Source organism: Ostrinia furnacalis, unplaced genomic scaffold (genome assembly GCF_004193835.3).
Source record: "Ostrinia furnacalis isolate ACB-3 unplaced genomic scaffold, ASM419383v2 OfSCF3063, whole genome shotgun sequence".
In the NCBI taxonomy this organism is placed as follows: domain Eukaryota; kingdom Metazoa; phylum Arthropoda; class Insecta; order Lepidoptera; family Crambidae; genus Ostrinia; species Ostrinia furnacalis.
The window spans coordinates 288791-312645 of NW_021133302.1; the positions used below are offsets into that span (position 1 = coordinate 288791).

A 23855-nucleotide genomic window follows, 5' to 3' on the forward strand; every position below is an offset into this window, starting at 1 on the left:
AACGTCTAATTTGAAAGAGCATTAAGTTTTCGTGGTCATTAAAATTGATTTATAAATTGAGGACTGCCAAAAACGTGGCAGTCACCTATTTTTGTATAGGTATTCGGTGAAATGTGGAAAGTCTAGTTTTAAATATTGAAATTGAGTAGTTTCTGGTAATATTAAGTTATTTTATGTAATTTTCTTTATAAGTAGGGTTTCCTTATTTATGCTCACCAATTGACGCCACTGTAAGGTCGAATCACTCGGCTCATTTTCGTTTTCCTTATAAGTTTCGTCTTAATAAACTTGCTTTGTTGTTTATTGGCACGGATGATTATTTGATTTGATTTGATATAAAAAAATATTTATTAAAAGTTACAAAACGTCCTTTGAATGAATTTTTGAGACGATATTTTTGTAGCCTCAAAATCCTTAGTCTTGTAAAAAATCAGATTTTAATTTTATGAGGAGGCTACTTTACCTAGATTTGTATGAATGTAAAAAGTGTAAACAAAGTGTAGGGTATGTGTAATAAACAGTAAAAATAAAATAATAATATACCTTCATCTGATTTACTTCTTTTATTTTTATCTTTTTGTAACTTGTGGGTCTGTAATGTCCCATTCAAACCGGGCACAAAGTTTTTTGAGCATTCCGCCATCTACAGTGTGTTCAGAGAAGTAGTGATCAAACTTTAATGGCGCAAGTACACTATGCTGGAAATTGGCCAAGACGTATTAGTGTGAACACCATCTCGGTTACTTTCTCCTCCGGCGGAAAGTAGGTGGGGTAGTGAGGCGGGTCGTTACATTCCCTCTAATATGGTCGAGTGAAGCGATGGCTGGTTCACTCGTCATGTCTGTGAACAGGCGCTGCTTTCGGGGACTGGTCAATCCATGTTATTCAAATTTATGTATGCGAGTCATTTCTACTAGTATCTTAATATGTAAGTCTAGATATTAGCACGTCACTATCTTGTTTAATATACAACGCAATCTTGTATACCCATTCTTATAAGATACACCATACAAGAATGCATGGTAAATTCAGTGAACTGCTCCTGAATCGAATGTACCTACTACTACTATTTCTATTTATTTATATTAACCGGCAGACAGTGGTGACTGAGTTTGTTGCGGCGCTTCTTCTCAGCACTTGCCAAATGTTGTCTCGAAGCGCTGGCTGGTAGGGTAAAAAGATTGAGACATGTAGAGGCTCCTTAAGAGCAAAATGACGATTTGTAAGAACTATTTATTAGTCCAAACAAATAAAGAAATTTTGACTTTGACTCCCTCCTCGCGTGCGTCGCCCAGACTTCGGTGTGCGGGCTAGTGCTTCGACTTGGATAATTTTCTGCATAGTGTACTTGCGCCACAAAGTGAGGTATAGACTAGCAATAAAACTTGTATTAGTTGACTTCCGCAAGCTAGAAACTAGCCTAAACCTCGAATTATGATCTATGGATAATTTATCGATGAAAATACTTCTAATCTGGGGCTTACTCCTCTCTCCAAATTACAAGATTTAAGTATTTGATTGACTGTACCTAAAATATTTCAATAAGGCTACCACATTTAAATGGGTTAAAGAAAACATTCAAATCTATACAAAATACTTTATTCAGTAAAACTCAAAAATAAATGGCCACTTATGAGGCTAATTAAATTATAACATAATTAAATCCTTCCCAAAATAAGCTTATTATTCAGAATAATTAACATTCAATACTCATTCTAACACAGACAAGATTCGAGCCTATGGGCTTTATATTTCTTATATTCTTTAAGAGTCATTATTACTATATTTAAATTAGAGAAATCAATACCTACATAAAATAGATGGACCAAAAATTGAGGTAGTTAATTGATTTTTAGTACTTCGTACTTAATACAATCTAATTGTAAGATTTTGTAACAAGGCCATCTTTAGAGAGCTTGATAAATATTTATACATATTCATTCGTCATTCCAAATCTAAGCATAATTGTAAACAATTGGTTCGCACAATTCATACTTTTCAATACACTCAATCAACCATCCAATTGGTAAAGCCTTCAAATGCTGCATATTATACATTGGTTCGTACATATCCTTAAAAATAATATAATGAGAACAATTCACTAATTTCCCATCCTTATTTGCATGGTACGGAACAAGTTTCTCAGAGTCCGGAATGGATTCTGGATTTGGAACTCTCCGGAGAACGATTCCACCGGCATCTATTATCAATTTTGTGAGCAGAGCTTTTGTTACGACAATGTTTTTTGTAATTTCATATTTCGTGTTGAAATTGTGCAAATAGAAATGGCAACCATCAAATAATCCAGGGAATTGCTTGTACTTGTTGTATCTGGCGTTTTTGGGACCGTTGTAATTTTTAGAACCAACTCCAGTCACTTCGTAGCGATCAAATGGTTCTAGTTTGTCTTCTGTTGACTTCGTTATCCAGTCTGTTGTTAAAATCCATACGCCATAGGCTATTCCTTGTAGCACATCCAAACTTGATGTACAAACTCTATCTTCCTCTGCGTCTACTATTAAGTGGGTAACTTTCTTCGTGAATTTTGTTTCAACATGCAAATTGGTGTGATGTTTCGTTAACAACTTCAATTTGTTCTGTACAGTACGAAATTGTGAGTTACAGTATACTCGAATATCATCAAAATCTAATTCCGAATGAAGGTTTGATATCAATGTAATGTTGACAGTTTGCGTTTGAATGATATCTTCCGATGCCATAATTAATTTTTCCTTCATAGCTCCTTGTGCCAATTGCAAAGGGGTTTCTCCTTTACAGTTGCGAGCATTTAAATCCGCACCATTCTTAACCAACTCTACGGCAATATCAATGTGGTTATACCTCACCGCTTCGTGCAACGGTGTCTCATTGCTCTGCCCGGGCACGTTTATTAGAGTATTATACTGTAACAACAGCTTGACCAAGTCCAAACGGCCGTTTTGAACAACTTCGTGCAACGGTGTCCAGCCAGCATTGTCTTTTGTGTTTGTATTGGCACCCTGGTTGAGTAGTTCTGTGATTTTATCGATTTTTCCCAATCTACAGGATATATGAAGCATCGTCTCACCTTTGTTATTACGTTTCTCGATTGCTTTGTTAGCTTTAGAACTAGCATTAGACAGGAGAGAAGTATTCATATTTGGCTTTTGTACCTTATTAGATTTGTCTGAAAGCGCTTTAGTCTCTTTTTGTGCCTTTTCGTCGCTTGATTTGTCGTTTGTGTTGCGCCTGGCGCGCTTTTTCGGCGCTTTCGTTGTATTTTCAGCTTTTGTAGGTTGGGCATCCTTAGGGCGAAAATTGTCGAAAATCTTGTCCAATTCTTTCGCAGACTGAACGCAAGGTCCTAAACGGTTATCAGCGAAGATAGTACAGCCTTCCAAAGACACGTTGCAAGTCGGACATGTCTTCAAACTCTCGAAATGTTTGCCACAAATCAAATGAAAACATTTGCTCAAAGTAACAGGATCCTCGCAGAGATTGGAGCAAACGCCGCAGGTATAATCTTGTTTCACCGCGTCGAGGGCCTTCAGAAAATTACTCAGATCAGTCGCAGACATTATTTTGTTGTAAAAAGTTGGTTTTTCACTTGATTTTCAGTAATAAAGTTTCAGCTCGCGGGAAACTTGTTTGTTGTTGACAACATCACAGATTGCGTTTGACAGTGACACAAAAAAAATGACAGAATTGACAGGCAGATGTTTCGAACGCTACGTTCAGAAACCGTACATCACTTGTTAGTTGTTATAAAAGAGGCCTCTCCATTATTTTTACCCGATTGCTCCAGAAGGAGGGTTATGGCTCATATCAGTCGACTTCGAAATTAACTTTTTTAAATCCTGTTAACCTCGTGGTAAGCTAAATATGCACGAGTGAGCGGGAATCGAACCCGCATTCCTCGGATCATGAATTCATGACTCGGTCAGTCTGACACCTTCAGCTTCACAGCTTCGGCAAGGGCAACGAAACCACATTTAAAAGAAGTTTATTTCTTGATGATTTCTATGTCGTTGATTATAATATAATTATCACCTGGGTGTTCTAGTTGTTTTTTAATTGATTGCGTGCGTGGAGACCTATTCCCTAACTGGCACCAAAATAAAACAACAGTCAAACGAGTTATTATTTTAATCTTACAAAATATTGGTATTGACTTTTAACTTATTAAATAAACGACTAGAGAGACCATCATTACCAGTAATCCCGGTTGAATTTTCGCGCTCAAATTAGCGATTTCCTCCGCTTGACAGCTGTCAGTTGAGTTTGACAGGCTGCGTTCGAAATTCAACGGAATCCGGCTGTAGGGTTGTGACTTTAAACTATCATCGGTGATTAAATTCTTCGTGCTATTGTGGAATAAGACATCTGGTTGATGATTAAATGGGCTATACATAGAGAAGATGGAGTTATGGAATGGATACTGTTTGCCAAACAGTTGGTCCAGCTTGGTGAATACGTTGACGATTTCTTGGTGGCGCATGGTTGAAATGTTCTTTGAGGCGTATATGTGGCCAATGTTGGCCCAGCTGATGAAGCAGTATTTTGGGTTGTCTTCTGGACACACTGGATTGAGCTGTAGAGGTTCGCTTGCCCATGGTTGTGAGATCAGCTTGGCTGGAAACGAAAAAACACATCATTTTAAACAGGACAATACTTAGCACTTGTCTGTGTCGAAAGCAACTCAAACTTTTAGCCTAGTCGCAGACCAGCGACTTTTAGTTGGCCGATAGTTGGGTCGGGCTCATAGGAGATGTATGAAAGTGCTGCTTAAACCGATTAGGTATCGGCTGATTCTTCATGCAAATTGAAATCGGGCCCAACTATCGGCTAACTAAAAGTCGGTGGACTGTGCATAGGGAGACATGAAATCTATTAATTATTTTCAGCGCCCAGAACTTTTTAAAAAGTCAAAATTGTTATTACTATGAAGGAAAGTCTGCTTAATATTTTTACTAACCTCTATACGTTTTGTAAGTCTCCATGCTTATAAAAGCAACGTCGGTCTTTCCCTCAACGAGTGCTTTCAGCGCCTGCATTTCTCCACTCAGACCCTCTTCGTAGCAATTCGTAGTGAAGACTTTGGCTTGCTCAATAACGCTCTGGCTCACTCCTGGAGCGCAGATTTCTTTGAAATACCCTTTGAAATCGCCGCAAGACAATTCTTCTTTGTTTTTCAAGTAGCGTAGAACGGAATGCCAGGCGACGCCATCGTATTCGGGAAAAGCGACTCGTTTCCCGCGCAAATCGGCCATTTTGTTGATGTGTGAATCGGTAAGCACGTTCGCAACAACTGTGTGGGTTTTGTCTACTATTGGCGTGGCTTCGTGTAGAACAGCGGTTAAGTTGTAGTCTCTGTAAAAATAAATATCTTTTTCAACTGCTGCTGCTATCTGCTTTCAACCATAGTACAAAGAAAAGAAGGAGAAATATTGCATGGGATGGCGCCATATAGAACCATGTCGCTAGTAGAGAGATAGACAGACAACAGAAGAAAAAAAAATACTAGCAAACATGATGCCTCATTTTCTTGCCAAGAAGTCTCCAACAGTAGTCAAATTTTAAACTTTTTCTTTATAGCTCACGCGGATTGCGTTTGGCCACATCCATAAACCTTCCTCAAACATCTCCACCCATCCTCACAAAGTTTCATTATTATATTATGAAGATAGATATTTTTTTTTTTTCAGTGAAGTAGTACTCGTAAACTTACCTCTCTGCCTTCATCAGCCAGTTGCTATCCGCAGCCACGATGTGAGCATCGCCGTTGGCCACCGCCTTCATACATTCGCTAGTGCTGTTGGCTATCGCGCACTGGATAGATGGCGCCACTCCGTACACAGCACCCGCTTCGCTCAGCCACTCGCATTTGTTGCGCTCCAAGTTGGAGGTAGTGCAAAAGGTTATGTGCCTGGAAGGGAGAATCAAAATTATTAATGTGAACAGATTTCTATTGTTTGAATCCTAAAGGGAAATTTTTTCACATGTTCCAAATTTTTTTTCAGCAACAACGAGCAACGGATAATGCTTTGTGACAATAATATGGGCCAGTATTGAGAAGAAGCAGCGCAAGAAACGTCAAATCTTTTAAGCAAAGATTGGTTGTGCTGGAAGGAGATTGGCGGTTTTGTTTCAAAACTGGCCAAATACAAGTCAGACAAAATAAATGACACGTCGACAGGTGTAATCGGCAGCTATAGGGTCATCTTACCCAGGTAAAATGCATTCAGTCTATAACTGGTCTGCGAGCTTCGAGGGCGACCGGGATTAACCTTTCAGAATTCTGAAGATCCTCTGATCAGGTACCTATCAGTTTTGACTGGCAGATATAGAGGAGATACAGGATTAGGTAAGTCAATAGAATTAGTCTTACCTAGGCGGGACACACCCCGTCTGGCTATACGCCTCTCTGAACCCTCTAGCCTTGGCCAGGTAGTCAGCCGGCGTAACCGGGGGCTGCAGAGGCTCCGGTTGCGCCGACCGGATCTCCAGTAAAGCCGCCAGGGCTTCGCACCAGTGCGGGTCGATGGTGACGTCGTAAATGTGTTGATACAGCACTAGACAATAGCTGCTCTAGTTTTAGAAACAGAAGAGTCTTACCTAGACAGGAATTGCCCAGTCTGACTATAAGTACGCCTCTGGAGCCCTTAGCCCTGACCAGATGGTCATCATGTGACACCATCGGATGAAGATCCTCTAGCTCATTGGTTGCCAAACTTATTTGAGACGCGCCGCCTTTCGACCATACAAAAAATTCCGCACCCTCCCTCCTCCAGTCAAGATTATTTATTGGTTGTATCGAGCAGATTGGAATGCATTCTCTCAGCGGTCGCAGGTTTTTTATACTTAAGTACACAGATGGCCCGCGCCACCCTTTAAAGGTCTTTGCGCGCCCCACTTTGGGAACCAATGCTAGCTAGTTATAGGGGTGGTAGAAGTCTTTGTCAAAACGAAAAGTCTTACCTAGGAGGAACGGGTGTGTCTGGCTACAAGCCTCCTTCCAGCCTTCTTCTTCTTCGAATATCTAGATCTTCAAAGATTCTTGGCCATTGTAGCAGGCAGTTCTGACGGCAGCTACTTATAGGAGTGGAAGATACAAGTATTCTAGAAACGAAGAAGTCTTTAGTCAAGTCTTACCTAGGCGGGACACACCCAGTCTGGCTATAAGCCTCTCTGAACCCTCTAGCCTTGGCCAGGTAGTCGGCTGGTGTGACCGGAGGCTGCAGAGGCTCCGGCTGTGCTGAGCGGATCTCCAGTAAAGCCGCCAAGGCTCCGCGCCAGTGCGGGTCGACGGTGACGTTGTTGTTGTGGAGAGAGAGAGCCAGGTTGGCTACTGCTTCTGATGCTCGCCTGCAGAAATAAAAAGCGGTGAGTGAAAAACACGATATTTTTTCATCACTTTTAAGGCTACACAGTACATGAGATTGCAAATATGGCGTCTGTCGCTACTATCTCGTTCTACCTGCAGTTATACAGGGTCCCCATTGGCTGGTAAGAGCCGTGCTTACTGTCCCACCCTTTTTATAGATTGTACCTGTGATTGTACGGCCAAATAAATGCTCCAATATCTCTGGTAAAATAGAGAGGGTCGGGTTGTTGCAGTGGAGACTAGTGTCCTGACGATGATGACCTTGCAGCAATTGATTTTTCTGGAGGCTTTTAAGACACTTTTCTAACTCATCAGTGTATCAAAGGTTGTGCATTAACCTGTGATAAAAGTGACCTGTAGTTTATTAGGTCTGATCATCGCTGGTGCGAGCCGTGCTTACCTGAGAGAGGGGTCGTTGGAAGCGACCTGCATTCAGAGCCTTCTTGCTACCTTTATGAGGGGAAGTTTTTGTTTATCAGTGGACGTCCTATGGCTGAAATGACGATGATGATGACTGTGTTACCTCTTGGTGACGATGACGGGTCAGGGCTGCTGCAGTTATTATGTCGTATCGCATCGCGTCGCTGTATGTCGCGTTCCGTCGCTCATCTAGGACAATGTATCGAGTCTGGAAGACTGCAGGGTAGTGTAATGTTACCTCTTGGCGACGAAGACTCAGAAAAGGAGACTAAAGACGCTGATGATTCTGGTGATGAAAGGATTCCAAATATGGCGCCTTTTGCTCTCCAATCTGTAGGGTAGTTGTAGTGTTACCTTTTGGCCACGATGACGGGCCACGGCCGCTGCAGCCACACGCAAGGCTCCGGCGTCTCCAGCGGCTGGTGCGAGCCGTCGCGGCAGAGGTACGCGTATTTCTCCGCTGGAGGACGCAGCGAGTTGCCGCGAGGCCCCGTCAGCTGGAGAGGACTGGCGAATGCCTCTGTGGTTGAGGATCATTGTCTTCCAATGGAAGACGAGAGCTAACCGCCTTCACAGCCCTTCTAGTCAGCTCAGAGAGAGAGAGAGAGAGACAGCAGACCAAATACTCCATTTGCCTCCGATATTAGACAGTCGCGAAGCAACGCGACCCGACGCGAAAATATCATGTAGGTAGCTGTAAATAATAGTAGTGACCTACGTAGCCGCGTAGGACATAGTAGGTACCTATGTCAGTCACGTAAGGTATCGGTCGCATTATGTCGCATAGCGCAGCGTCGCTCTACGTCGCCTTCCTTCGCTCACCTAGCAACCCGGGTAAGATTCCAAATATGGCGCTGTTCGCTCCTCTCTCGTTCTATCTAGACTGTAGAGAAGATCGCATAGCGTCACATCGCGTCGTCTTGCTTCATGACGCGTTCCGTCGCTCATCTAGGAGAACGGCTCCAGTCTAGAAGACTACAGGGTAGTTGTAGTGTTACCTCTTAGCGACGATGACGGGCCACGGCCGCTGCAGCCACACGCAAGGCTCCGGCGTCTCCAGCGGCTGGTGCGAGCCGTCGCGGCAGAGGTACGCGTATTTCTCCGCTGGAGGGCGCAGCGACTTGCCGCGCGGTTCCGTTAGCTGGGGAGGAAAATTGAATTGATAAAGGGTGATTTCTTTTATTGGGACGGCTGCGTTCGATCGATGAAGCATCGCTATTCATCGGAATGGAATGAAATTGAATGGAATGGAATGAAATGGAATTTAATAGAATGAAATAATACACAAGTGCCACTTGTGGTCTAAACTGAATAAATATTTTTGATTTTGATTTTTAATTTTGAATGGAACTTAATGGAATGAAATTGAATGAAATGGAATGAAATGGAATGGAATTGAATGGTATGGAATGGAATGGAATGGAATGGAATGGAATGGAATGGAATGGAATGGAATGGAATGGAATGGAATCGTATGGAATTGAATGGAATGGAATGGAGTGGAATGAATTGGAATGGAATGAAATGGAATGAAGTGGAATTAAATGGAATGAAATGGAATTAAATGGAATTAAATGGGACTAAATTGGGATTAAATAGGATTAAACTGAATTAAATGGAATTAAATGAAATTAAATGGAATTAAATGGACTTTTTTACATAGCCTTACCCCGAAATAAGCCTGGATGTCGACCAGCTCGCCCCACGCCACGTCCCCCACCTCGGCAAGGCAGGCGAGCGCGCCCGAGCTGCCCCAGTAAGGGTCGTTGGCACTGCACGAGGAGGAGCCGCATGCGGCGCATAGCGAGAAGTACTTGCGTTCTGGAATAGAGTGGAAGGTTGGCCGGGTCTCCAGCGCGTGTTTTGCTCTACACCAGTGGTCCGCGGACCACTGGTGGTCCCTGGAGGCATTTATTTTATTTTTTTTATTTACACTTTTGCACATACAATTGTACAGTGGCGGACTTAATGCCAGGTGGCATTATCTGCCAGTCAACCACAGGTCGAGTAGAGAGACTAAGGCGGTGCAATAAATATGACGTTTAATTAATATACTTACATAGCATTAGATAAAATAAATAACATAAGAATACATATTAATATAATAGACATACATCTAAATACATAAACATATTCCAAGTGGCATAGGCATTCCAAGTGGTCCGCGAAGACATCGTAATAAACAAGTGACGTGACGTGATGAGTCGAATCTACACAACGCAAACGGCGCACAGTGGACGAGAAATCGACCTCCCCTTTCATAGAATTTTGATAAAAATATGTGGTCCCTGACAAGACAGAAATTTGGTAAAATGGTTTTTTAAGGCAATCAAAATTTTGTGGATTGTGTATAGCAAAACACGCGCTGGAGACCTGGCTTATGATCATCATCATCAGGGTATTTTCAAGAACTTCGAGTTATCAAACTAGTTCAGAACTCAGAGGTCAGAGCAGTCGCCACAGTAAGCAAAAGGGTTGTTTGTTCGGTTTCCACCTGTGGCAAATAGACTTTTTAGAGATGCAACTTTTAACGTCAATCATTTTTTATACTATGTTGTACGCAAGTACGCAGTCAGATCTTCGTGAGCTTTCATTATTTCCACTTCTCCTCTCCACGCCACGCCACCGCCGCTGTCAAATTCTCTAGAAAAATTCGTCCGCTCGACACTTCTCCGCCACGGTCTCCGCTCCGCTCCGCCTTGGTGGAAACCGTGCCTTAGGGTTGTTGAGTCATAAGAGTAGTAGGTAAGTATGATACTCACTAAGCTGTGCGTCTCTGTTCTTGTCCACCACCCAGGCCCCAGCCTTGCAGGAGCTTCCGAAGAAGTCGGCCAATGCTTTGACCCGGTTCTCAGCCAGGGATAAATCGTCAAGGCAGTCCCGGGAAAGCACTTGGAACTCCAAATACTGGAAGAAATAACAAAATAGAAGAATCGACATTTCATCAACATCATTGAATCATTTCCAATGATTTTCAGATTAGTTGGTTGGCAACGGTCTACTCCATCGCCTTCCCTCATCATCATTAATCGATATTTCGCTGACACAAAATTTGTTAATAGACCTGCATCATCAGCCAGTGATTCAGTCTCCACTACAGAAGTACGCCCATTCTAATTTATCAAAGGGTTTGGATTACATAGAGGTTTTGGATATACCTACACTTCTCTCTCACGCGCTCAGTGGGCTGAGTGTGAGTTTATATCAAACGTCCTCACTAATGAGCGCGTTAGATAAAATTTTCTTGATAAACGTCTCCGCTAGGGGCGCTGTACAATCCGTCATACCTTTGATGTCATTTTTTACGCACTTACTAGTGACAACATTTGATGTAAACTCACACTAAGCCCCCTGATAATGATGACGGTTTCATTCAGGCCTGGTTTCCACCGGTTCTCTCACGCGCCGTTTTCCGGTGCTTTTTCCACGTGCCTCACACAACCGAAAGCCACTTTCATCACCTCCTTTCGTCTCCACTCCTCTTCGCTTTGTTGGAAACCAGGTTTCAGACTACCCGTTTACGGTGGCTCCTAGTTTATGACCACTTACCGCAGAAAGAGTGAAACTAAGCGGCCTCAGATCGTCCACGCCAGATCCAGGGTGGCATAGGGTCCTGTTCTTCAGGAGGGCTCGGACCGGCATGGGCTCGTCCGACAATATCCGGCGGTTGACCACTGCCACCACCGAACGTTCGAAGGGCTCTGTGAGAAGGAGAAGACATCGTGATGAGGTATAGCACAAAAAAAGGTCTAATGCACGAAAAATCACAAAGATATCAGATTCTGCCGCAGATATATGCCTGTATCCGAAGAATAGCTGTATGCGGAGATCTGCAGGAAAACCAAAGTGACCGCCATAGCCCACAGAATTGTTAAAATCAAGTGGCAGTGGGCGGGGCACATATTTCGTAGAGCTGATAACCGCTGGGGCAGAAACAATATCGATTGGAGATGGAGACCATGAGCTGGAATAGAAGACGTAGTGTGAGCAGGCCCTCCACTAGGTGGACCGCGACGACCTGGTGAGGTCGCGGGAAGTACCTGGATGCGGGTGGTCTTTAGAAATCATTGGAGGGGGAGGAGGCCTTTATTCAGCAGTGGACGTCCTATGACTGAAATGATGCCGCCGAATTCAAGCCCGCCCGAACGGACGACGCCGCGAGCCGCCAGTCTGCTTGTGACCACGGCTGCAGCATAGCAGCCGAAACGTCATTCCGTGAGTACATAATGTTACTCATTAATAAATGTCGCGTTAACACCCGTGTCTTTCTATTTAAGTTAAAATGATGAAGAGTGTTACTTACTGGATCGATACCGCAGCTCGTTAGTGACCAGCACGTCGACGCCTGCCCACTGCGCCGCGATGAGGTCCTCAGGGCTGAAGGCGCCGAAGTCGACCGTGCCTTTGTTGATGCGCCGGAGACAATCCAGGCTGGAACACACCAGATATTCCAATTAAACTTTAATAATAGTAGACACAAGACAAACAAGAGGAAAAGAGTTTTAATTTCATTAAAAGTCCTCCTATGTCGTTCTGATTAACTTTGCAGGTTCAAAGTTTTATTGCAGGTTTATTGCCACGACAGCCTAACGGTGGAGTGGTCGGACTGGCCGACTCGAGATCCGAGGAACGCGGGTTCGAATCCCTCGGTCGCTCGACTATTATGGTGAGGCTGAGCCCACTCGTAACACAAGCTTATTTACGAGGCTTACACGAGGGGCTAACGAGAATACAGTAATTTGTTCAATACGAATCTTAAAAAAAGAGTTCTTTTAACTTTCCCTTGGGACTATTTATTTGGATTTTAGTGGAAGATCAAGCTAGAGATCTTGCAGGAGGAGAGCAGGATCTAGCAGGAGTTGCAGAGGTGGGAACGAGAGGTGGGAATAGTCCGGTAGTAGAGACAACTTCGAGGAGGATGATGCGTGCAGCTTGGATCTGATCTGTAGGCAGAATTTTGGAAGCTGCGTCATTTCTTCTCATCCCACTGCTAGGGTGCTTGAAAGCATACCTACGTAGGACGTCATGGCTTTGCATTATTATGTATCGGCAGTTTATGGGAAGATAACCTGTTCCTCTGTGGTTGAGGATTCCGGATGAAGCTCGTCTCCATCTTCGGCCTGATCATCACTTCCCATCAGGTGAAATACCAAGAGCTTTCGTTAAGATGCACAATGGCAAATTTTGCAACTCGACGGTCTCTAGAGAATCCCTGAAGGTTCTGAACCCCAGTTCATCAAACTAGTGTATCAAATGTCTCACCGGTCAGTCCCCAACACGCACTCGACGCCAGACGACTCCTTGTCCAGCACTGGGCAGTTTTTCAACGTCCTCTTGTACGACCCTCGGCCTTCCACCACGCACAGCCGTACTGGAACAAAAGGACAGTGTTAAACCATTTTTATATTATAATGTTGGATTGAAGCCGTATGGTTCTGGCTTAGTAGACTCTTCCCGTGGATGTCGTCGTAATAGGCGACTAAGGGGTAAATAAATGATCAAATAAGGGGTAAATATATAAATGAAAACAGATCATTCCCTTCTATGATCTGAGGTGGGGAGTGTCTGTGTAGGCCAAATGCTTTTGCCTCTGGTAAAGAGAGGGCCATGCTCCTGCCATGAAAACTAAGACCTGGTTTGACTGGTTTCTTTCTGAATTGAGATTTTAGGCTTGGGTGTGCTCATCTTATAATCAACTATGAATTTATTAATCATTTTCACCCCTGAGTAGATAGAAAAGCCCGCTTAAGTTACAAATCTCATTCCAGAAACTGGGCTTAAAATGACCAGTGATGATAATGATGATGAAAGTAAAGTTATTCGCAGCAGGATGCAGTTAATAAAATTATAATTAAACATCACTAATTATGCCTTAATTAATTAACAAGGCTCATACAGATGCATTTTTCCAGAAATCAGCGAGCGAAACATTCGTACATTTACGTTAATTTTGTATCCATGAACTCTAAAGGTCACCATTCCTTTCAAAAGTTATAATAAATATGACTCATTTTGTTTTTAATAGCACTAATTTGTTTCGCTATTGTTTGTTTGGCATCAACAAATAGTGCGCCCACGTATGGCGGTCTTGACCTAAAATCTTTTTCCTTTTGAAACATATTTAAACCAACTTTAATCAGCATAAAATGCACCTGAAATTAAAGTCAAAATCAAAGGACAGAGGAGCTGCAGCTGTCAGATTTGACTCGAAAAATATTGAAGGAAAGACAGAAAGAAAAAATATTTATTTAGGTAGTGAACGGATTTTCATGCGATCTTCAAAATATATGGCCATAACTGACGGAAATTCACACGGGCGACGCCGAGGGCAAAAAGTAGTTTACAACAATCAAATAAAGAAGTGGGGCCCAATTCTCATTATTATTTTATGAATGTCATTGCGCAAAATTATTACCCAAAAACTTTATTCAAGATCCGACCGAGACACCGAGACGACCTACCGGTCGACCTCGGTTTGTTTCGGAATTCATCGGCAGCGCTCGGCTCCGCGATTTTCCCGCCTTTTTGACATGGCTGCGTCTTTTTGGCGGGAAAGTGACATGCTATGGTTGACAGTTTTTATTTTATTTTCAAAAACTTTTGTTTGTTCAACAAATGCACACAAATGGACCTGTTTTTTGTAACCCACGGTGTCGTAATGAAAAAAAGAGATGAGTGATGTCATTGGGAATCCTCGGACCGTATGTATGACGCAAGTCCTTTTACTTTTGAGTGGTTAGTAGCACCCATTTGGAAAATCCATTAGTTACGTAGGTACGAGGTGCCGAATAAAAGAAAACACAAACCACCTCAAAATCGAGGAAAAATATGCTAAAATTAAAGCTGAAGAATTTGTTTGTTACTTTTATTTAACTATACGCGCTAATCATCTATAGGAACTAACTAAGTACTGGTTCGATTTGAAAAAAATATTTTGTGTTGGATAGCCCATTTATCGAGGAAGGCTTGAGACTTTTTAACATCACCCTAAACAGCCAATAGGGTCGAATCAATAAATAAAAATGTTTCAAGAACGAAAATTATTCAAACTATTTTCATGCATCACGGGTACAGCTACTTAGTTACTAATTTGAGGATGATGATAATAATACATATGAGGTATGATAATTGCAGAACAATAATAGATTTCTTAGGTAGCTACTACGAGGAAAACCTGGTAAATCATAAGAACCAATATTGATATATTGAGGACAATTCCGTGAAGTTATAATATTTTAAACAGAATAATACCTAGTTATGTTATTTTATTGAACATATTTTTACACTAACGTTAATAAAGTTGGACAGGCTCAAATCAGCCTGATGTGAAACTAAAATACTTTACAGTTAATAAAATTAATTATCAAAGTCGCTGTAAATGTAAATGTAAATTAACATAGCCCTACGGATCACCGAGTTAGCAAGCTAAAGTGGCAATGGACAGGGCACATAAAATATTAACTACGCAGAACTGACGGCCGATGGGGCAGCAAGGTTCTGGAGTGGAGGCCGCGTACCGGAAAACACAGCGTAGGACGTCCACCCACAAGGTGGACCGACGACCTCATAAAGGTAGCGGGAGGGCGCTGGATGCAGGCCGCCACCAACCGATCATTATGGAAATCCGGAGGCCTATGTTCAGCAGTGAACGTCCTACGGTTAAAATGATGAAAAATATTGAATACGTTGTTACTTTTTGCACAAATGTAGCATCTCTAGCAGTCACTAACTACTTTTCTCCCATTACACTTTTCCACCACTGCAACTCCTGTGTAGCCAGGATCTACGGCTTGGCCTCCCATGAAATCCAACCAGTGAAGGTTGAGTAAGTAGTACCGAGGATAGCTAACTGTCTTGGAACCCGCAACGAATTTAATCAGAAGAATAAGTATAGGAGGAGTTCCCGTGGTTCCATTAAAGGCCATTAATGGATAAATTATATGCGAATAATGCCTCCCCAATTCGTCTGGCCAGCGTGGGGGGTGTAGGCCAAATCCTTCATTGTCTCTGATAATTTTAGAAAAAGTCGTGCTCCTGCTATGGAAACTAAATGACCTGATTGGATCATCTATTTGTTCCACCAAATAAATATTTGAGTACAATGTTATATGTACTGTAAAATATGTAAGTATTTATAACCTAACGTTACCTTAGAGACAATTTAACCAAGGTTACTCGGAGGAAAACCTTCAAACATAGCATATTGTTTATAGTCCAGTCATTACGTACATTCAAAAAAGAAAATGAATTTGCGCTTCTAATTTTTTAATATGTTGTAGGGGATACCTAGAAAAGCTTAACTTGAGATTGTCGACCAAGCTTTCCTAGGAGCTTTCGCCGCCATCTTGGAAAACGCTTAAAATTTGTTTTTCGGCAATAACTCGGCTATCCGATGAGATTCGAAAATTTTTGTAGGACACTTTTTGTAGCTTTCTTTGTGCTCTACAATAACGCCCGAACCATTTTTAGCGTATCATGCATCGTTATCGAGATATCGATCGATAAAGTCAAAAATTTTGGACACAAATTATTTCGGAATAATTAAATAATTAACGTCAGATACGTACAACATAACTTCGAAGGAAAGGTTGCAATCATATTCGACGGTTATCCGACTGATATGACACTCGCTGGAACGAAAACTTCGGAAAGAGTACGACGTTCGAGAAAAAACCAATCGCCGGAGTTCACATTCGATGAGACAACTACTCCAAAAGTTAGCCAGGAGAAGTTTCTCACAAGGGATCAAAACAAGAACCAACTAATACAAATGCTTTGCCGTTACTTAAAAAAAAGTAATTAAAAAGTAATTAAAAGTAATTAAATTTTACTTTTTACTTTTTAATTAATTATTTAATTATTTCGGAATTTTTCATATTTATTAAGACCCAAAGAAAAAAAAAGAAAAAAACAAAAATTGTGTCCAAAATTTTTGACTTTATCGATCGATATCTCGATAACGATGCATGATACGCTAAAAATGGTTCGGGCGTTATTGTAGAGCACAAAGAAAGCTACAAAAAGTGTCCTACAAAAATTTTCGAATCTCATCGGATAGCCGAGTTATTGCCGAAAAACAAATTTTAAGCGTTTTCCAAGATGGCGGCGAAAGCTCCTAGGAAAGCTTGGTCGACAATCTCAAGTTAAGCTTTTCTAGGTATCCCCTACAACATATTAAAAAATTAGAAGCGCAAATTCATTTTCTTTTATTTGCCTTTTTTTCGGACGAAATGACTGGACTATTAGTCAAATTGCATAAATAGAACTTATGCATAAATTCCCAGTGCGTAATTAAAGGATAATAAATTAATAATTAGCAAGGAAACTAGAGTAATTTTCTAAGAATTTCGTATACTAACGTTTAAATAACTAAACTCTATGGTTATAGCCACACCAGGCGGGATCTTATTCGGGTCCAAATTACCTTCCCAAATTTTGCGTGCAGAGGAGAATAGCTGTTCCCACTAACCTTTAAGCCAATCTCGGCCAACTTGACCACCGCTGGCACCGGGACTCTCCGGAACGAAGAGATTCACTTCCCCGCTAGTAGCTAAATAATAAATGTAGTCCGACAACTATAGGCCAACATTTATGTATTTAGCTACTAGCGGCCGCCCGCGACTTCTTACGCGTGGACCGCTTTTTACCCCCTTAGGGGTAGAGTTTCGTAAAATCCGTTCTTAACGGATGTCTACCTAAGGAACCTACCAGCCAAAGGACAATGACCGAAAGTGGTCCAAATGTCCACCACTAATGAGACCTATATTGGCTTATAGTCCATAAAATAGAGATTAACTTTCAGTATGGGACGAAAAAAAAATAAGCTGTCAGTAAAAAGTTATGACTGTTTGAAAAATCGTAGTAGTTTACGCGCTAATCTCAGGAACTGGTCCGATTTAAAAAAAAAAAATTTTATGGATAGCCCATTTATCAAGGATGGTTTTAGGATAAATAACATCACCCTACAACCAATAGGGGCGGAGCAGTAAAGACAAATGTTGTAAAAATGGGAAATATTATTCAAACTATTTTCACGCGTACAAGTCGTAGGCACAGCTAGTATAATATTTAATAAAATTCATCTATAACCCCGCGCCACATGCGACATGACATAACATGCGTAGATTAGTCCAAAATGTGCAATGGATAGAATGATATCAAGAAGATTTTTCGGATGAAAAGGTAAAAAACAGACTTTTCATTCAGTCATAACTTTTTACTGACAGCATATTTTTGATTGCGGTTTGGTTATAATGAATCAGTATTTAGTTAGTAGACTATAATTTTACTACATAGGTCTCGTTAGTGGTGGACATTTGGACCACACTCCATACATTTTTGGTCATTGTCCTTTCATTTTAGCACTTTAGCTTCGTTCGTTCGTACGTGTCAGCCAAATGACGTCCACTGCTGGACAAGCCCCCCAAGGATTTCAACAACGACTATTGCTGCGATTTCTATTTATTTATATTAAGCGACTGCTATCTATATTTATTTATATTAACCGGCAGACAGTGGTGACTGAGTTTGTTGCGGCGCTTCTTCTCAGCACTTGCCAAATGTTGGTCTCGAAGCGCTGGTAGGGTAAAAAGATTATGAGACGTAGAGGCTCCTTAAGAGCATAATATGACGATTTGTAAGAACTATTTATTAGTCTAAACAAATAAAGAAATTTTGACTTTGACTTTGACTGGTCTGCCGCATCCAGGCTCTTGTCGCGATATTTTAGCTTACCACGAAGGATTATTTTAATTGACAAATTACTTAAAAAAACAATGTTTGCATATTTTATTCCAATTTGCCTTTTACGACATCCACAGGAAAAAATGTATTTGATTACAAAACAACATAAGTGATAAGCAAAACTCGTTCTACTCGTATCAGTCAAAGTTTCGGTTCAAACGATTGTTTAGTTAATGAAGTAATAATTAACTTAATTAATTATTAATTAAGTTAATTAATAATAAGTAACGGGATAAAAATTCGAGTAAATTAGCTACAAATTAAGCTTTAATTATTTTACTTCGCCGATTGAAAGGTGATCATGCCAACCGCCTCTGTGGTCTAGTGGTAAGACCACCTGCTTCAGACCCAGAGGTCCCGGGTTCGATTCTCAATGGGGACAGATTTTTCTGTTCGGTTAGGTAGGTGGTATGGTTCTATTACAAACATTACAATGAAGTCTCACAGTGCGACATAGGTACGAACCAATCACAGTGCTCTATTCAACGCTGTGCCACAGCTGTGCGTTCGATTTGCTGCTTCACTTAATCAATTTAAGCATCGTTTGTGAATAAGGGCGTACTTAAGTCCGTCTAGCTAGCTAAGTATAAGGCTGAGTTGCACTGACCTATCTTTGACCGTAACTTTAACGATAACCGGTGTTTTTTGTATGGAATTTGACAGATTATTGACGTTTGTTAACGTTAAAATAAGATGGTGCACACAGCACAGCCTAAGTCTGTCGCCATAATAACAATGTTAACAGCATTGTTGTGTTCCGGCAGATTGAGGTAAGATAGCCAGTTCTGTGGTTGAGGATTCCGGGTGAAGCTCGCTTCCATCTTCGGCCTGATCATCACTTCCCATCAGGTGAGATACAGGCCAAGAGCTTCCTCGTTGCGGATAAAAAAATACTTCACAAGAAAGTGATGGTGCGTTTAACAACTCCACAACAGCTCTATATAAAAATTAATGGAACATAGCTTAATTAAATTTGATTTACTATTTTCCTTGGTTAAGTACTTGGTAACTTGACGACACATTGCCAGCTACTGATTATTTTTATTACCTATTCCGTAAAATTGTAATTCGTAATGCATTTCAATCTGTAGCGCATTTTCTCAAAAGATGTAGAGACCATAAATATTAGGTTTAAACCCATTTAGTACATAAAAGTAGGTAATTTTAGAATAAAAACCAGCATTTTGAAGTAAAAAAAAACATCAGGCCGTACAAGGCCTATTGCATTTGCATGAAAAAAAAAGACGAGAGTGACATTTCTTTTTAGCGGGAAAAATTGGGTCTTTTAGTAGGGAGGGACTGGTTCGATAAGTTTTTTTTTTAATATAAAATATTTTTCTGTGATTTAACTCAGTTTTTTTTAATTACCTTTACTCTAATATTAGTGTTATTATACCTAGTACTTGATCATATTATGTAGTAATTAACAATTTATTACATTATTAAAAATATTTCATGTTTTTTTTTTGGGATTTCATTGTTCATTCTATTTTGGAACCGTAATTCAACCACAATAACTACATTGTATGGGTAAGTACCTAATTAAAATCTCATTACAAAACCGCTACTCATAGAAACGTCACTATAAATTTTAATGATCAAGTTTTGCTGTGATCGTACAGTTGTTTCTGAACTATTGTGATCAAAATCACTTTAAAATCCCATAGTTTTCCGTCATAGATTGCAATTATTGTAAATTGGGCATGTTTTACTGATCTATTACATTTAAAACCTGTTTTAGTTTTTGTGGTGTTTAAAATGGCAAACAAAACTAGTACTCCTCAAAAATAACTAGGGTTGCCACTTTTTTACAGACGACGGTACGTCAAACTAAATACGGTGGCTTTTTAGACATTTGCTAAGGCTGGGTTGCACCATCTTCCTTTAACTTTAACAAACGTCGAAAATCTGTCAAACTGCATACAAACACACCGATTATCGCTAGAGTTATGGTCAAAGTTAGGTGGTGCAAGAAGTGATTTTACCTTAAAAATGTAGGTAAGTACTAAGTACCTACTTGTATTATTTTGGAGAGTCAAGCAAGTATATTTCTTAGTGCTTCATCGTCAGGTTAATTTTAGTCTCCACTGCAGGAGTATTATGACCCTCTCCAATCTAGGCTAGGTATATTTTTGCAATAACAAAGCAATCAAGTCATAGAGGTTATAAATATTGAGCGACAGACACGTACAACTACAAAATCCATCAATCTATCAAGTTCATAAGGTAGTATAAAGTACAAACAAAGGCTTCGTTGAATTGAGAGCTTTTTTACTTTCAAATGTTCGCTGAGTCACTGGTCTGGAGACAATTTTATTCATTCATTTTGTATTGTGTGCGTTAAAGTATAGTCAGTGACAAAATTGTGAAACTGTTAATAAGCAAACGATACTGACAGCTCAAACCACTGAACAGAGTGCGCTAAAAGAGACGCAGATATTTAGCAGCTATTATGACAAGGTATCCGCCAAGAAGGATATTCCAAAATTAACCCCTTAAGCACACATTCTTCACACACAAATAACATCCTTCGCAAACATCATTGCTTAAAATCTTACAAAAACCTCAGTCTGCTATCCAGACTCCACTAGACTGCTTAGTGCATTAGCTGACTACTTAGATAAGAGATTCTATTGATGCCTGACAAGCCATCCCTCTCAATAGAGCTCAGTAGCTTTGGTGGAAAAGCAGCCTTACGGTTAGAATAATGCACATCGCAAACTAAATAAGTAGGTAATTACCTGTCTAAGTCTATCATACCAATGTCTGTTGGAGCGGAGTATACTTTAGCAGATAACTTAATAAGCTTGGCCAGAGTTGGTAACCCTGACTGAGGTTGCGCGGTCGTGCCCAAGGTCGGGCGACCGGATTATGTACGTTTAGGGTTCCGTTGTTTCACTATGTTATGATCCATAACAGTTTTGCCAAGAAGTCTGCCAAAGCGCAGTTTAGTCATTAGGTACTTTTGGTTGCTAAATAGGTAGCATGACCACTACAAAGTTGAAAAAAATAATAGTGTTTTTACTAGCCTTGTACGAAAAACGAGGAAGATGTTTGTCATCTAAATACTTTGATGGAACCCTAAAATGAGCGTAGTCCGATACGCGTTTGTCTTATTTTTTTAGATTTTTTCTGAATACTCCCACGGTACTGATGAAGCATAAAGATTAGATTTCAAATTAAATTCAATTTATTTAATTTGAAATCGATAGCAGGAAAAGGTTACTTAGGTACTACCGTTTTCAAACTAACTAAACTAACCAGAACAGAGTCGGACCAGGGAATCGAGCCCGGAACTCAAGGGTAAATTAATGTAGCGACCCCTTCCAGTGACTTTAAAGCTTTAAAACAAAATGACACCATGATAACAGCATTTTTGTGTTCCGACAGTTGGAGGTAAGATAGCCAGTTCCTCTATGGTTGAGGATTTCGGGAGAAGTACGCTTCCACCTTCGGCCTGATCATCACTGTCCATCAAACACGGTGAGATGCAGACCAAGAGCACCGAACCAAGAGCTTCCTCGTTGAGGATAATTTTCAACAACATTCTGAACAAAGAATCATATTATTTCAGTCAGTCTATAACCTACGTATGGGAATTTCCATACAAGGTGAAGTACTTTAGCAGGAAAGTTGCAACAGAACGGTGACTCAAGAATCAACACTTTGTTGAGGAAGTTTATTCTGAAATTGCAGTAAACCAATATTCAGAAATGATTTTCCAGATTTCATAGAATTTTACGAAATAATTAATGCCGCTTGTCAAAAAAATAGGTACTTAAAAGTAGCTTTTTCCCGCGAGATCACGCGCGTGAATTTTCGGTTTGTTGTAAAAATTTTATCGCACGTCCTATCGGTTTCCTATTTGAGATCTAATCCAGGATTAATTAAACAACCTTAAGTTTTTCCCGGGGTCTCAAACCTTCTAGTACCTAGTAAGAAAAGAACTTCATCGAAATCGGTTCAGTCTAAAATTTGTAAAAACTAGACAAATTACCTAATAACTTTCGCAATTATCATTTCATAAAATATTATAGTATGGAATATGGATAATATTTTTTCATAAGGCTTCAAATGAAGAATAGTGCGTTCGTTTTTTCCACCTTGATTCTACAAAATGAAATGTGCAAAAACAGTCATGTCCGTGTTGCATAAAAAGCGCGGAAATGTTCTATAGTTAACTAGTATCAATTTTGTACCTATCTTGATCATTATTATCAATGCATTAGTGCCGAAATGATATAAAAACTAAAAATAGCTAATTATGTAGAGGTAAATATAAAAATACGTAGAGTTTATGGAGCTTTTCGAATAAAAAAGTTTTTCGCTTATTTTTTTAGTAAAAGTTAATTAAATCAAAAAGCTTTTTAATTTGCCTAAATAAAACCTTAACTATATTTATTAAATTATATAAAAATGTGGAAAAAATACTTACGGTTACCATTCGTACCGGACCCGGTTCCTTGCAGCAGGGCATTATTTATAAACGAAAACAAAAACAAAATCACAGCCACTTTTTGCATTTTGAAAAAAATTAATTAAATGCCCTATAAAAATACCTAATTATTCCCGCGAAATTAAACGTCACTTTTTTTTATTAAACTATTTTTTGCGTAATGGCATCATAACTATACAGCCGCAGTCTTCGACCACGTCTTGCAAAAGTATGGCACTGGCGCGCACTAAACTTGATGTAAGCCTTAACATTTGTTTTTTCGAACTTAATAATATTACCCAACCGGTTTTAAAGGTTGCGATCATCAATATACATTATATTGAAGATGCATACGACTCGTTTCGCTGGACATTTGGTTGTGTAATGTTTTGGGCGGTTTGAGCCCTATTAAAATTAATGACGTAGGTGTAGTTAATGAAATATCATTGGCATTGGTTTCCTTGAAGTAGCTTTGCTAATAGAATAGGTTTATTTAAGTCAAATGATAACGTTAAAAACGAAGCCTGGGATTTCCAGTTTATTTCCTGAAATATCAAATATTTAGTTATAAATAGGAAATTGATGACCGGCGTGCGTGAAACATAGCTTTTTGTCTCTACATACTTAATATGGGTCATTCCATAAAAATCTGTATATTTTCGACGTCATTTTGTCCGTAACTTTTTTAAGATGCTTTTGAATACTTTATTAGTGTAAATTATAGTTTATTAATTAATTATGTTATGTCTAAAAGGGCCAGTCAGTCACTTTATGCTTTATTTTAGGAGAAATTATAATTTTAATTTTTTTCATACTACATTACTCCTATATGACTTCTAATAAAGTATAAAACTTATAACCTTAACATTTATAGATAAGTTAATATACATAATG

The 23855-nt window shown here is 40.0% G+C and overlaps 2 protein-coding genes across 2 annotated transcripts; both read right to left on the reverse strand.

Annotated features, from left to right (window-relative positions):
- Positions 1–1602: 1602 nt before the first annotated feature.
- LOC114357209 (BRCA1-associated RING domain protein 1) lies at positions 1603–3891 on the reverse strand. Its single transcript, XM_028310722.1, has one exon. The coding sequence runs from the start codon at positions 3555–3557 to the stop codon at positions 1956–1958; it is 1602 nt and encodes a 533-aa protein (XP_028166523.1). The 5' UTR covers positions 3558–3891; the 3' UTR covers positions 1603–1955.
- A 219-nt stretch (positions 3892–4110) lies between these two features.
- LOC114357190 (transferrin) lies at positions 4111–23304 on the reverse strand. Its single transcript, XM_028310695.1, has 11 exons — positions 22962–23304; positions 13046–13154; positions 12087–12214; positions 11333–11484; positions 10546–10690; positions 9453–9604; positions 8782–8924; positions 7132–7344; positions 5708–5905; positions 4955–5349; positions 4111–4611 (listed from the first exon to the last, which is right to left on the reverse strand). The coding sequence occupies exons 1-11, from the start codon at positions 23047–23049 to the stop codon at positions 4154–4156; spliced, it is 2181 nt and encodes a 726-aa protein (XP_028166496.1). The 5' UTR covers positions 23050–23304; the 3' UTR covers positions 4111–4153.
- Between the last annotated feature and the right edge of the window lie 551 nt (positions 23305–23855).

What these genes read in the sequence shown, in the direction of transcription:
- LOC114357209 (XM_028310722.1), bottom strand. Translation starts at nt 3,557, where the DNA reads ATGTCTGCGACTGATCTGAGTAATTTTCTGAAGGCCCTCGACGCGGTG.
- LOC114357190 (XM_028310695.1), bottom strand. Translation starts at nt 23,049, where the DNA reads ATGCAAAAAGTGGCTGTGATTTTGTTTTTGTTTTCGTTTATAAATAAT. An exon ending in GAACAGAGACGCACAGCTTA is followed by an intron (nt 9,605 to 10,545) that starts GTGAGTATCATA and finishes ACTCTATTCCAG; the next exon opens with AACGCAAGTACTTCTCGCTA. An exon ending in ACTGGGTGTGTCCCGCCTAG is followed by an intron (nt 5,906 to 7,131) that starts GTAAGACTTGAC and finishes TCTCCCTTCCAG; the next exon opens with GCACATAACCTTTTGCACTA.